General features: G+C 37.3%; 1 protein-coding gene and 1 non-coding gene across 2 annotated transcripts; both read right to left on the bottom strand.

Annotated features, from left to right (window-relative positions):
• Positions 1 to 40: 40 nt before the first annotated feature.
• LOC141331251 (snRNA-activating protein complex subunit 2-like) lies at positions 41 to 4,798 on the bottom strand. Its single transcript, XM_073836242.1, has 5 exons — positions 4,597 to 4,798; positions 4,024 to 4,262; positions 3,773 to 3,946; positions 2,798 to 3,323; positions 41 to 1,616 (listed from the first exon to the last, which is right to left on the bottom strand). The coding sequence occupies exons 2-5, from the start codon at positions 4,237 to 4,239 to the stop codon at positions 1,255 to 1,257; spliced, it is 1,278 nt and encodes a 425-aa protein (XP_073692343.1). The 5' UTR covers positions 4,240 to 4,262; positions 4,597 to 4,798; the 3' UTR covers positions 41 to 1,254.
• Positions 4,799 to 5,419: 621 nt separating this feature from the next.
• Positions 5,420 to 5,501, bottom strand: trnal-aag (transfer RNA leucine (anticodon AAG)). The gene has a single exon. It is a non-coding gene; the product is annotated as a tRNA-Leu (tRNA).
• Positions 5,502 to 14,486: the final 8,985 nt, after the last annotated feature.

The raw sequence follows: 14,486 nt of genomic DNA, 5'->3' as shown, positions 1-14,486 counted from the left end.
GCTCACAGAGAGGGATAGAGTATCTTCACAATCAGCATTCCTAATTACTTTTATGCTACTTAGATTGGTACTTTTTTATGTTTTTCTATTCACCAAAACACAACAAAAGCAGTTAATGGGGCTTCCTTACTGTATATTTTAGCCCTCGATGTATTCCATTCAGATCACATTCAGTCACATTATTTTCTACATCGAGCATGTTAAACGTTAAAGAAAAGTTTAATCATTTTGGCAATACTGAGCATTTATAGTCATTTTGAAAGAAAGAACAGACAGATCTAATCTAAGAAAACTGGTAACACTTTACAATACAGTTCCTTAGTTAACATGAACTAAGAATGAACAATACTTCTACAGCATTTACAAATGCATTACTAAAATCACAGGTTGTGTTTAATAATGCACTGAATTAATGTGAACAAACAATGAATGACTGTTTGTATTAACTAACAATAACTAGCAAAGATAAATAATGTAATAAATGCATTGTTCATTGATGTTAGTTAATAAATTAACTGTTTTGTAATTTTTGTATATAGAGCATGCTGATTAATACATCTTTTTAAGATAAGTCTTCTTTCAAACTGTGATCATAAATCATAACATTGTACATAAAGTACCTGTTATTGGATAGATACTTGTGTATTTTATTTTATAGCCTAGTGTTTCACAAAGTGAGATCCTTTATCTCAGATCTTATCATCAGTCGCATGTAAAACAGTGTGAAGGACGGTGAGTCATACAGGTCACGTTGGGTGGGGAGCCACGCATCCAGCAGATAAGCAGGAAAGAAAAACTCATAAACAGCTGCTCTATAATCAGTTTTGAGAAATGTTGCAACCGGTAGAATCACGTCAGTTTATGCACCTAGACCTCTGTGGTGAAATGAGACACATGGGTCGTTGTGTAAAAATACTACTTACTTGTGAAATGTTCCTCACTCTACAAGGTTATGCTTTATTAGGGGTAAACCCTTCTGTTTGTGTACTGTTTAGTTTAGAATTATTTTTCTGTACGGTTTAGAAACTTGGTTTAATATTTAATCTCACATTTATTTTTTTTAATGTCTTGGTTTTTACACAACAAACCTATTTGAACAAAATCATCATTTTGAAATATGAACATTTGAACACACATTTTCCAAACAACTGAAAGAAACATCATCTCAACCTGTAGCAAAGTGAAACATAAGACCCACTCAGAACGTAATTAGGCTGAACCTCTTCAGAATTCAACTGAGACTGGCTAAGCGTATCATTTCTCAGAATCCAGGGATGGTCTTTTCAGCAAGGTTACTGGAACTAACAAAGGATTGAGAGGACAGGTGGCAGCTGTAGTCCAGTCTTTTTTGTCCTTTGCTAGATCTGTGACAGATGACTCACTGGAGGGCTCTTTAGTGGATCCCGTAGTAGTGCAAAGTTTCTGTGTTAATGCAGTTGAATCGGCTACATTGGCCTGCAGGACGTCCCTGTCAGTGTTTGAGGAGGAAGCTGGCATTTTCGCAGGTTTCGAGAGCTGGGAGTGTATCTGGAGGAAGTGATGTTGAAGTTCCTTACAGTCTAGTAATGGGAGCTCCTCAGGCAAACACATCAGAATATCCAACAGCACTGCGCTCTCTGAGGATGGAATGTGGAAAATATAAGAAAAAAGTAAAAAAAAATATAATATAAAAATATAGAGAGCTGTTCACATACACTAACAGTCAAAAGTTTTTGAACAGTAAGATTTTACGTATAAGTCTCTTGGTCAAGCCTGTGTTTATTTGATCCAAAATACAGCAAAAGCAGTAATATTGTGAAATATTTAACTATTTAGAATTTCTATTTGAATATATTTTAAAATGTAATTTATTCCTGTGATCAAAGCTAAACTTTCAGCATCATTACTGCAATCTTCAGTGTCACATGATCCTTCAGAAGTCATTCTAATATGCTGATTTGCTGTTCAAGAAACATTTTTATTATTATTATCATCAATATTTAAAACAGTTGAGTACATTTTTTCAGGATTATTTGATGAATAAAAAGATTTAAAGATCAGCATTTATCTGAAATAAAAAGCTTTTGTAACATTATACACTATACCAAAGAACTTATAGAAATGAATACTTTTATTTAGCAAGGATGCTTTAAATTGATCAAAAGTGATGATAAAGACATTGATAATGTTAAAAAAAGATTTCTATTTCAGATAAATGCTGTTCCTCTGAACTTTCTATTCATCAAAGAAACCTGAAAGAATTCAACTTGGTTGTTTACAACATAATAATGTTTTTGAGCAGCAAATCAGAATATTAGAATGATTTCTAAAGGATCACATAACTGGAGTAATGACGCTAAAAATTCAGCTTTGCAATCACAGGAATAAATTACATTTTAAAATATATTCAAATAAAAAGTAGTTATTTTAAATGGTAAAAATATTTCAAATTTATAGTGTTTTTGCTGTACTTTGGATCAAATAAATGCAGGCTTTGTGAGCAAAAGAGACATTTTTAAAAAACATAAAAAATCTTTTGACTGGTAGTCTATCCAAAAAGGGATAGTTTACCCAAAATAGTTCACACCTCTTTGATTTACAGACAAAATATCTTTGTGTTCCACAGAAGAAAGAACATCATACGACCTGATGGCAAGTAAATCAATTGTCATTTTTGGGTGAACTATGCGTTTAAGTTCATCTAACGTTCACATCCTTAAAACAATGTGTAAAATGGTCATGAACAGTGTCATTTATTTTAACATTAATTATTATAACAGAATATTATAAGCAAAATGTATAATTTAACAATACATACCCATTGAAGTAAGTGCTGAATTGCAGGTTTTAGAGTCAACGTCACTTAAATATTGATATATCTTGTCAAAATTCACAACACACTTCAGCATTCTTGGCTCTTTGCATAGGTAATCATGATCTAACAGTTCAGAGTGAGCATGATTGTGCTTATTTGGGGAAACTGACAGTGACTCTGGAGCAGTGGAAATGGGACTGGACACTGTTGGTTCTACTTCTGACTGCAGTTGGCTTGGGCTTCTTGTCATCTGTGAAGATCTTGGTGTGGCTGTTTCAGGCACTAGAGGGGAACTGCTTGGTGCATTCTTGAATTGGCTAAGACGATCAACAGCATTAGAACTAGAGTCAGGCTGAACTGAGGGAGTAGAAACGCTTGCGTTTGGGGTCACGTCTGAGGTGGAAGGCCGAGAGGGAGTTTTAGGAGACTGAACAGCGTGAAGACTGGAGAAAGCAGATGTTTGGATGATAGGGTGTGGAGGTTCAGAGTGCAACAGTCCACAGGGCTCAATGGCAGCAATCACAAGCATCTGATGACAAAGCAAACAACATTTTATCTGCTATAAGAGTCATTAAGATGATAAAGGCAATAAAAGAGGTAAAATACTTTACACTGTAACTAACAAGTGTTACGTAGTTTGTTCTTTAGATGTGCTATAAATAGCAGTCGTAAACAAGGATCGTATAAAAATGACAAAACCAGTTGTTGAAGTTACATATGTTGTAAGAATAAGCACCGATGGAATATGTATCACTGCAGTTTTAAGTTATTATAGGTAAATACAACCTCATTATCAAATACAAAGATTATCCATCACAATTTCCCCACTTTTTAGCATCTTCAGTCAAACTTATAACAAACTAGTTTGAAATTTCTCCTACAAGCCGTTTGTAGACTTAGGCTGAGAAAATATTGATGTGAACCTGTACAATTCTTGTTGTGGTGTTTGGTGTAATTTCTCAAATGTCTCATACAAACCTGGGAAAGGGCAGAAGAAATTGTCTTCTCGTGGGATCTGGAGATTTTCTGTACCAGCTCTCCCCACAATTCAATGGGAACTTTAGTTTTGCGTTCCTCTCTCCTCTGACTCTGGACCTGTTGATTAACTTTTTGTAGCACACGTGACTTCAAGGTCATTATCAGGTCTTCAATCTGAAACCAAATCGTACAAACAATTGCACTACAGTGTACTCGTGCAGATATTTTTATTTTGGCGTCGATGAGTTTACCTCTTTGAGAGAACGTTGGGGAACTTTCTTTTGGATCTCAGTCAGATCTAATTCAGATTCAAAATTTTGCTGCTGTTTCAAAGCTTGCAAAACACTCTGAAGATCTTTGCGATTCCATCCTTTGCAGAGGGATCTGGCATTCACTGGCTGCTCTTCCTCAGTGCTCTTAAGAGCAAAGCGTGACGGTTCAGTCCGCCGACGAAATGGAGGTTTCATGGTTGTATGTACCTCAAAATGGCCTGTTAGATGAAAAAGAAAATGTCCACATTTAACAACTACCCCCAAAGCTTAAAAGTGGCTTTAAAAAAAAAAGATCACACTTTCCTTTGATCAGAACTTAAAAAGGAAATGTTCAACTTTAACTAGAAAAGTTTTTTTTTTTTTTTTTAGAGATCATAGTGATGGAAATGTACTACTTCTATTAATGTTTTGATCAGGTGACTTATAGGGATATCAAGATAATCTAATTTGATAAGGAGGACGTATTTGGGCAACTAACATAGAACAGTTGTCGTTTATGAACATCAAAACGGTTAACTTACACACAAAAAAAAACTAAATATTTTCACTCACTCAAAAAGGCATTGATAGCTTCCACAACGGATGACAGATACGTACAAAGTAAGCTGTAGAACAACAGCAATTATTTACTTTATACACACAGCTTCATAAAGCAGGACTGCACGGCAGTCATTAAATAAAAGTATTTATGACAAAATAACGTTAAATGGTAATTCACAGTATAAACTTCCGTAATACAAGGCTGGTCACAACACGCTTGCAGTACCCGTATCTTACTACGAGTCACCAAAAGGTTCAAAAACCACAAGACTGAAATGCGTTTGCTCAATTCTGATTGCTACGGTCACCTTAGGTTTATGTTTTATTCAAGATATAGATTGGACATATAATGAATAAAATATATATTGAAAGAGTAAGCGTTCGTTAAGAGCACTCACTTTCATTTAGAGTTATACTTACAGTTTGCACTTTTGTCGTTTGTGAAACGCACCACTAGAGACCGCTCAAACCTTTCACACGAAAGTTATTTCTTACTTGCTTGCAAGTGGCTTTAATTTACTATGACGCGTTGTAAATTCGTCTGTTGCCCCTGTTTGAAGTGACATTGAACTGCCAAAAATACTTGGACCCTACAATCAGCCTGTTTTATTTTTTATTGTTTTTCGTATGCAGTAAAATTATTTTTTTCAGTTGAGATCTAACAACTCTGATCCGACATTTTGTCAATTCGGGAAAGCACTTCCCGCCTCTGTTAGAACATCCACATGTAGACATTCAGACCTTTGTAATTTTTTATTAGAGTTGTAAATGGTATATGAAAACGTACACTCTCCTGCTAACTATTAGACCTTGTCATCATCACATTCAAAAGTATTGGCAGCGGTGGGATTCGAACCCACGCCCCCGAAGAGACTGGAGCCTTAATCCAGCGCCTTAGACCGCTCGGCCACGCTACCTATAGAACGATCCTAAAGAGCTATGATTTAAAAAAACTACTTCAACGTTCTGCAAGAGTCTCCAAGTGTTTTGCCACTGCATATCTAGTGTCGAAGTGTTGGCTTTTTTTTATTTTTTAATAAAAGTTAACTTATTCCCCCAGTTGTCACTTTTCAGAATGAATTTAGTCACAGCGTGTTTCCCCAGTTTTTGTGAAAGCCAAAACGAGAGGTCACTTGCAGATGGTCCCTTTACTTTATTAAATGAACCAAAAATACAATTCAGTTAAAGTGTACTAACCAGTGGTTAGGGGTAAAGCATTAAAAGTAACGCAAGTTACGTAATCAGATTACTTTTTCATATAACTAGTAAACTAACGCAGTACTTTTTAAATGTACAAGAAAATATCTCACTTATATAGATACTACCAGAGCCATAGAGAAAGAATATTGTCTATGGCTCTGGTTACTACTAATGTAGTTACGCACTAATATAGTTACTTATTCAGAACACCAGTTTTGTTTTCCCATGTATTGATTCAAAAGTCTCCTGTCCCCATGTTGAGAGAAATTGGAAGTACATGTGTAAATATGATGTTACTGTAGTTCTAGCCTAAATGTGAACATGCCATTAATCATCTCACTTGCAAACAACGTGATTGTAAGACCATATCAATATTGCACCATTCATGCTGAATTTGTAATAATAACATTTTTTATAATACATATTACATACACTATACATATTTAGCATGAATTCACTATTCTTAATATGGTCTGCAGTATCCGTAATCTTAATCCTTTAGATTAACATGCAAACGAATCCAATTTAAGCATCATAATCCAAAATAAAGGTAGACTGATTTAATATAAACATACTACTAAGGAAGATAAATGGAATGCAAAAGATACTGCAAAGATGTTTAGGGGTTGTTTTGAAAATATGATCAATTCTGTGGTGATTATGACCTCTGCTGGTGATCGGGTGACATGATTTTTGTGGTTGTGTATGCTATGGTGCTCTTAGAACAAGGTTAAATTTTCAACTGTGGTTGTCTATGCCAAGACTGAGAGATGTGTGCCTTGACATACTTTATTATTTCATAAAATATATAAAAAAATTTTTAATAAAATGAGCATATACGAACATTTTCTCATATATACTTTGAGATATAGTTGTTAGAATATTTGAATATTTTAGAGAGAAAACTACTGTATTACCTGAAAGCAGTTTTTGCATCAAAATGCATTTTGAATCTTCAGTGAAGCCATTCTAGTCAGGTTTCGTAGAACCAGTCCCCACATTCCTTATAACTATAAGAAACTCAATTTTCATATTGCATGTTAGGTTAGGAATTGTTTTTTTTATGATGAACAGAAACATAGTCAAGCTTGCATAAAAATGGAATAAATATTAAATATTAATATGAAAGTGATTTTAGGAAAATCTGATTCAATATTGCACATATAAATATATCACATCATATTTAGCTATTTTATAACCTTAAGAGGATTTGCCTCAGATGACTTTTCTGTTGTACTTACCACTGCTGTTCAAATGTGGTATGACTCGACCCCTGAAATCAGAAGTCCTTTTGTGTCATTTGTGTAGTTTAGGAACTTAATGCTTTTTTTGTAATGGAAGAACATACGTATAGTGATAAAGAAGACTGTATTTGGCAGCCTTAGTTTACATATTTCTATTATATTACTGTGAGAAATGAGAAATTGAGACAAACTGTCCCCCACTTTTGAAAGAATTGTCATTGAAATCTATCTTCAGAATCCCACATTTAACAAATTTCATTAGTCTCAACTAAAAGAAGAAATAGGTTACCACCTTTAATAAATATATTTTTTTAAATATTAATTGCATTGCTTACTAATAGTAAAAACTGTACTAATGATGATGAATTTTGAAGAATTTTGCATTCATATCAGCAAAACTAGAAATAGCATGGACAGAGTATCACTGTTTTGGTTGCGTCGTTTTAGGATATGAGACATGTTATCTGTCCGATTTTCCAGTCTGTGTTACATCCAATCTGAAATGTATTATGTATTACATATTTTGTTTCATTGGTGTCAATGACAGATCTTGTCTTCTGTGTTACATGACGTTAAACATCATGACCTAAGTCACATTTAATTTATGTTTAATTTATAAACAAAGTCGTTAGCCAAATGGAAAAATAATAAACCCATCTGTGCCTTCAAAAAACACAATACTACGTCAGTGGAAATTCACACAAGGTGTCTGTGAACTCTAGGGGTTTCTTGGTACTAGGGATTCACTAATGATTGTGTGTTAACTTTTCTGAAAAAAATAAACAAAATAAATTAAATGTGTTTAACAAATACAATGTAGGGGTAAGAGGGTTGGTTTTGTTATGCTGGTTGAAAGTCTCTTCACATCCTGATAGCAATCACTAAATTAAGTGGTCTGAATGTATTTATATGTATTTTGTATTGTATGTATATGTATTGCTTCCATTGTCCTCTTTTGTAAGTCACTTTGGATAAAAGCATCTGCTAAATGTCTAAATGTAAATGTATTTATATCGTCTGTGGAAGGTGGATCAAAAAATGTTTGAACAATCAGATTATTCGGCCCGAAAATTACAATATAGGCTGTTTCATCTGCTTGTTAATGTATGCATTTTTTATAAGCTACCTCTGCTCACCTAGGCTGCGCTTCAGTCCATTTTTATTCCCTTTACTCTTCTCTCTGTCTTGTTTGTACATCATTGATTCCGAGTGCCCACTAAACCCTTGATCACTTAGAATCCACAACGCAGTTAATTTGTTACTTAAATTATTTTTCCCGACAAGTTACTTTGCAGCATTCTATGTGTATATGTTTTGATCAAACACCACCCTCTCCATCTAATCCAATTAGAATTGAGACAAACTAAATAATCAAATTACACTTTTTTTTCCCCAAAGATGGTTTCCACCATTTTAGATAGTTCTCATGCTGATATATGTTTAACTGTTCGTTTTTTTTTTTTTTTAAATTACCTTTTAATTAGTTATTTGATGCTATAAAATGGGGTGTAATCCTGCTATAGTGCTGGCAAAATAAGTCAGAATGAGCAAATTTTCAAAGGCGATAGAGTAACCAGAGTTGATTGTGAGAAAAATCAAGTTAAAATTTTTTGAAGATTCCAAAGCAAAATCACCAAGCAACGTTGCATATTTTCCTCCAATTCATTTCTTAATAATAATTGCTATAATATTAATCACAATAGCTATAGCTAGCAACCCAGTCCCTGCTGAAAAAAATAGCATATGCTGGTTAGGTATGTTTTGGTGCTGGAATGCTGGTTTTAGCTGGTTTATGTTGGTCCTTTGCTGGTTTATGCTGGTCCTGAGCTGGTTAATGCTGGTCCTTTGCTGGTTTATGCTGGTCCCTAGCTGGTTAATGCTGGTCCTTTGCTGGTTTATGCTGGTCCTTTGCTGGTTAATGCTGGTCCTTTGCTGGTTTATGCTGGTCATGTTGCTGGTCAAGGACCAGCATAAACCAGCAAAGGACCAGCATAAACCAGCTAAAACCAGCATCCCAGCACCAAAACATACCTAACCAGCATATGCTGGTTTTTTCAGCAGGGGTCTCATAAAATAAATTTTAGCAGCACCGTTTTTACATACCTTACCGCACGTTTCACGGCAGTTTCAAAAAGAAATGTCCACTGAGTTGTGCTAAAACACGGGTTCAATACGTGAACCCTGGCGCGTTTTTATTACGTTGATATAGATACATATTGCGGCGGTTCAGAGTTTAAATATCCAGGGACTGTTGCTAAAAGTTAATGCTCTATCAATTTGGAAATATGGCCCACACCAAACCCAACCCTAAACCTACCGATAGTGTTAACAAATGCAAAACCAATATAAAAATGCATTTGTTGATGCCATTTGAATCTTCCTTGTGTGTAGATTTAAACTCTTTTGCGGAACCGTAGTTACACAGGATTTAAACCGAAGCTGTGCACCTCCAAGTACATGAGTGCGTGAGCTGCCGAACAAACCTACCATCTATGAAAACCATAGATATGAAGCTGGATATTTCATGCTAACATTCAAAAGCATCAGTTTTCAAATTTCGTGTCTTGCGAAAAAGTGCCCCCCGGTATGTTTTTGTCATAAGACCAGATAGCTATTTTATCAAAAAATTATTAATAATATTGTTAGTAAAAATAAGAACAAAGATGCAAATAAACAGTAGTTTAATCTAGAGCAGCGAGTGATTCTGTCTGTCAGATCAAAGATAGACAAATATATATTAAGACCAGCTGTAATGCATGGATCTAATATAATGTTACACACCAGATTTTTTTTCCCATTAACTAAATGTTAATGTAAGACATAACAGATTATGTTTATGTGAATCTTGCCAAGAAATATTTAGCAATAATGTACTTTATAGGGAGATTGTGTGCTCTCAGAGAGGTGCGTCTTATGCACGCCCTTTGCAAATGTCAGTTGCATATTTCAGTGGTTTGGATTCATGTCATCGAAAATTTCAATATGAATATCTACAAAGGTGTAGCACTGCGATTTGGAACTGACCTACAACTTGTGGTGAGAAGCAGCAGTAGGCGCCCAGAAGTTAAAGGCACTCCTCTCATAAAACGTACAAATAAATATCAATTTAGATGTTTAATTACTATTTGGATCACTGGGATTACTAGAACAGAGCTTAATGAACATAATGTGAAAACCTCAAATTTGACCAAAACTGACACTTTTTTAAAAAACTTCTTTTGCCTGTAGCTCAAAATTAGACCGTATGAATTCCGACTCATTTTCCCAGCATAGGTCACATTTTTTTTGCAATGGATTAAGTGAACCCCTTCATTTTAAACTGACTTGTTCAGATGTGTTTGATTAGGGGTGGAGCCAAACTTTGCAGAAAAGTGAACCTGGAGTGCCAGAGTTAAGAACCCATGATATGGACTATGTTCTACGCTCTGGTGTTGAATGGGTCTTCATTTACTGTTCGAATTCTGTAAAAAGCTTCCATCTTAAAATGTGGATCCTCTATCCATGATATTGCTTTCGCCACTAAAAGTTGTCTCTTCTGAAACAAGAGAGAAATATGCACTGACGAAACACCATTTTAGCCTACAAGCGAAACGTCTAAAACTGTTTAAACATGTTGGTGAATTTTGGTATGAGAGGACAATAGGAGGAATGGATTTTGGCAGCAATCAAGCCACAGCACTGCCGAGTTTAGCTTCAACCTTGATTAAACAAACTGATCTTTCTAATCAAGTACTTCATGCTTATTTGAAACCTACATGGTGTTTGTGTTGGAGCAGGGTTGAAACTAAAATGCACTCCAGGATTTGAGTTTGACACCCCTGGTTTAAAGTAAAACTCTTTAATAAAAGATTTGTTTATTATAAACACCAAGATTTTCACTCAAAGACATTACTGGATGGACAGGAGTCATGTGGACTACTTGTGGATTATTGTGATGTTTTTATGAGGTGTTTGAACTCTCATTCTGATGGCACCCATTCACTGCTGAGTATGGGGTGTCAAAACTCGGGCCTGGAGGGCCACTGTTCTGCAGCGTTTAGCTGCAGAGGACATCGGCCCTCTAGGACCGAGTTTGCTGCAGAGGATCCATTGGTGAGCAAGTGATGTAATGCTACATTTTTCCAAATCTGTACGGATGAAGAACAAACTCATCTGCATCTTTGATGGTCTGAGTACATTTTCATCTATTTTTGCTATTCCAGCAAAAGTTCAGCTAGATGTTTTATCTTCCCTCCTATCTTACAAGTACAGTACCAGTCAAAAGTTTTTTAACAGTAAGATTTTTTTTGTTTTTTTAAAGAATTGTCTTTTGCTCTCCAAGCCTTTGATCTAAATTTTGATATATTTATTTGATCTAAAATACAGCAAAAACAGTAATATTGTTAAATATTTTTATTATTTAAAATAACCGCTTTCTATTTGAATACATTTGAAAATGTAATTTATTCCTGATATCAAAGCTACATTTTCAGCATCATTACTCAAGTCTTCAGTGTCACATGATCCTTCAGAAATCATTCTAATATTTTTGATTTGCTGTTCAAGAAACGTTTTTATTATTATTATTATCATCATCATTATAATATTTAAAATGGTTGAAGACATTTTCCCAGAATTCTTTGATGAATAGAAAGATCCAAAGATCAGCATTTAGCTTTTGTAACATTTTACACTATACCATTCAAAATCATCGAGTCTGTATATATATATTTTTGAAAGATTTTAGAAAGTAATACTTTTATTTAACAAGGATGCTTTAAATTGATTAAAGGTATTGATAAAGATATTGATTTCAGAAAAAAATTGTTTATCTGAACTTTCTTTTTAGCAAAGAAAGCTGAAAAAATTCTACTCTGTTTATAATAAATGTTTTTGGAACAGCAAATCAGAATATTAAAACGATTTCTAAAGGACCATGTGACTGGGGTAATGATCAAATTTAGCTTTGCAATTACAGAAATAAATTACATTTTAAAATGTATTCAAATAGAAAGTGTCACAAGGATGGTCTGAGACGAGCAGATCCATTTGCAGCATTTATTAGAAAAGACAAAACAAACACACAGGGGCAGGCAGAAATCGTGGTCAAACACAGGCAGAAGGTCGGGGCTGGCAGCGAGAATCATACACAAGAGGGAGTCCAGGAATCGAAAACACAGGGAATCAAACACGGGAAAGAAACGCTCAGAATGTAGCCGGGGCAATACAAGACTTCGCGAAGAAGCTGAGTGTGAGTTGCTTATAAGCATGTCTGTGAATGAGGAACAGATGTGTGCAGCAATCAGTGCAGTGGGTCACGAGGAGCAGGTGTGAGCAGTGATTGGTGCAGTGGCTTGTGGGGGCTGAAGTCCATGATGTGTAGTGCAAGAGTTTGTGATGACAGGACGACTCAATTCCTGACAGAGCCCCCCCCCCATGGAGCGGCTTCCAGACGCTCTAACCACATAATGAAACCGGAGGGTGGTGGAGCGGAGGCGGAACAGGGGGAGGGATGGAGGGCCAGGTCCATGTGGGGGTAATGGAGCTATGGACTGAGGCGGGACCGGCGGAGGGAGAAGCCATGGTGGAGGAAGGGTTGGCTCCTGCATGGGGCTGACCGACGGAGGAGGAGCTGGCGGAGCCCGAGGCGGAACCGGAGAGGCGATGGTCATGGGCAACACCGAGGATCCGGAGGGCCAAGGCGGAACCCAAGGCTCTGGTGACCAAGGCGGAGATGGAGGTCCGGAGGTACGCGGCGGAGCCGGAGCGACAGAGGACCGAGGCTGTGCCCATGGGAGGGAGGAGGTCCACAGAGCCGGTAGGACGGAGTGACGAGGCGCAGCCGGAGGAGTAGAGTCCAGAGGCGAAGGTGGGGCGACGACTGACCAGGGCGGAGCCGGAGGGACGATGGAGCCCGGTGGAGCTGGTGGACCGACAGCCGACGGCGGAGACGAGGGAGCAGAGAGCCGGGGTGGAGCCGCAGGGTCGGAGGGCCGAGGCGGAGTCCAGGACTCTGAGGCTGGAGGCGATGGTGAGGGATCCTCTAGCCAGGGCACCGATGGAGACTGGCAGTCCCACGGCAAGTCCTCTGCACCGAAGGTGGGTTGAGGGTGAGCAGAGGGACTGTCAAGAGACAGAGGTGGTGGGACTGGAGCAGTAGGGAGGGTGGGAGGGAAACTCAACAGTCCATACACGGCCTCCGTAGCTCGAATGGGGAAAATATACAGTCCGTAAATGGCCTCCGTGGCCTGAACCGGGCAGACAGGAATCTCAGGACGGCTGGACGGAACCAGCGGAGGCTCTGGAAGGCTGGGCTGAACCAGCGGAGGCTCTGGGAGGCTGGGCTGAACCAGCGGAGGCTCTGGAAGGCTGGGCGGAGGCTCTGGAAGGCTGGGCGGAACCAGCGGAGGCTCTGGAAGGCTGGGCGGAAACAGCGGAGGCTCTGGAAGGCTGGGCGGAACCAGCGGCCAGAGGCCATCTTGCGTGTAGACTCTGGAAAGGGCGGCCATCTTGTGAACTGACTCAGGAAGGGTGGCCATCTTGTGAACAGGCTCTGGAAGGGTGTTTACTGTGGGAACATTGTTGTCTTCTTTGATTCCCACAGTAAAGGGAGAGCCACTCATTTGCAGAGCAATGTCAATGAACATTTGTAAAGTCCAGTTAGGCTCGATCATAGGCATCAGTGAAGCCAATGGCTCTAAGAGTCCTCCACGGAAGAAAATCATCAGGCACACATCATCCATAGTAGACAGATTAGCCAATTCGATGAAGTCCATCGCATACTCCTCAACCAGTGGCGGACTGGGACTAAAAAACAGCCCTGGACTTTGACTCGGCTCAGCCCACAACAACAGATGTGTGTGAAAGCTAATCAGCAACGGACACGGGTCTCAAAATACTTAAATCTTAACCCATGATGTTTTACCTTAAAAATTATAGCATTATCTCTGATGTTGACTAAAAGATGTGTTAAAAGCATAGCGTACAATACTCACAGAAATAAACAGCACTCTTTTAATGTCTCTCTGCTGAAAAATATGCAGGTAAAAAAAAACGGGGTTTATGTATTATGTATCTATTCCATGCAATCTTAAACTATATTTATTACTTACTAATCTCCAAAAAAATGGGGCTAAAAAGTATTTTTGACCTTTTTTTGAGACTTATATACTAAGCAGGAGCAGAAGATGTTATATTATTAATCTTATTTTGAGTATATTTGTCTTATTTTGAGAATTCTTAGCAAATGCGATTTGTCTTATTACATTGGCAGATTATTTCACTTAATTTAAGAAGCTTTCAACTAACCTAACCCTTAAAATACTTTAAATAATTTTAGTCGAAAACTTCTTAAATTAAGTGAAATAATCTAATCTGCCAATGAAACAAGACAAATCACACTTGGTAAGAATTCTAAAAATAAGGCATATATACTCAATATAAGATTAATAATCTAACACCTTCTACTCTTGCTTAGTA

The sequence above is a fragment of the Garra rufa genome, chromosome 3, assembly GCF_049309525.1.
Source record: "Garra rufa chromosome 3, GarRuf1.0, whole genome shotgun sequence".
Taxonomy (NCBI): domain Eukaryota; kingdom Metazoa; phylum Chordata; class Actinopteri; order Cypriniformes; family Cyprinidae; genus Garra; species Garra rufa.
Note: the sequence above shows the minus strand (reverse complement) of the source record. Positions and strands in the feature narration are given on the sequence as shown.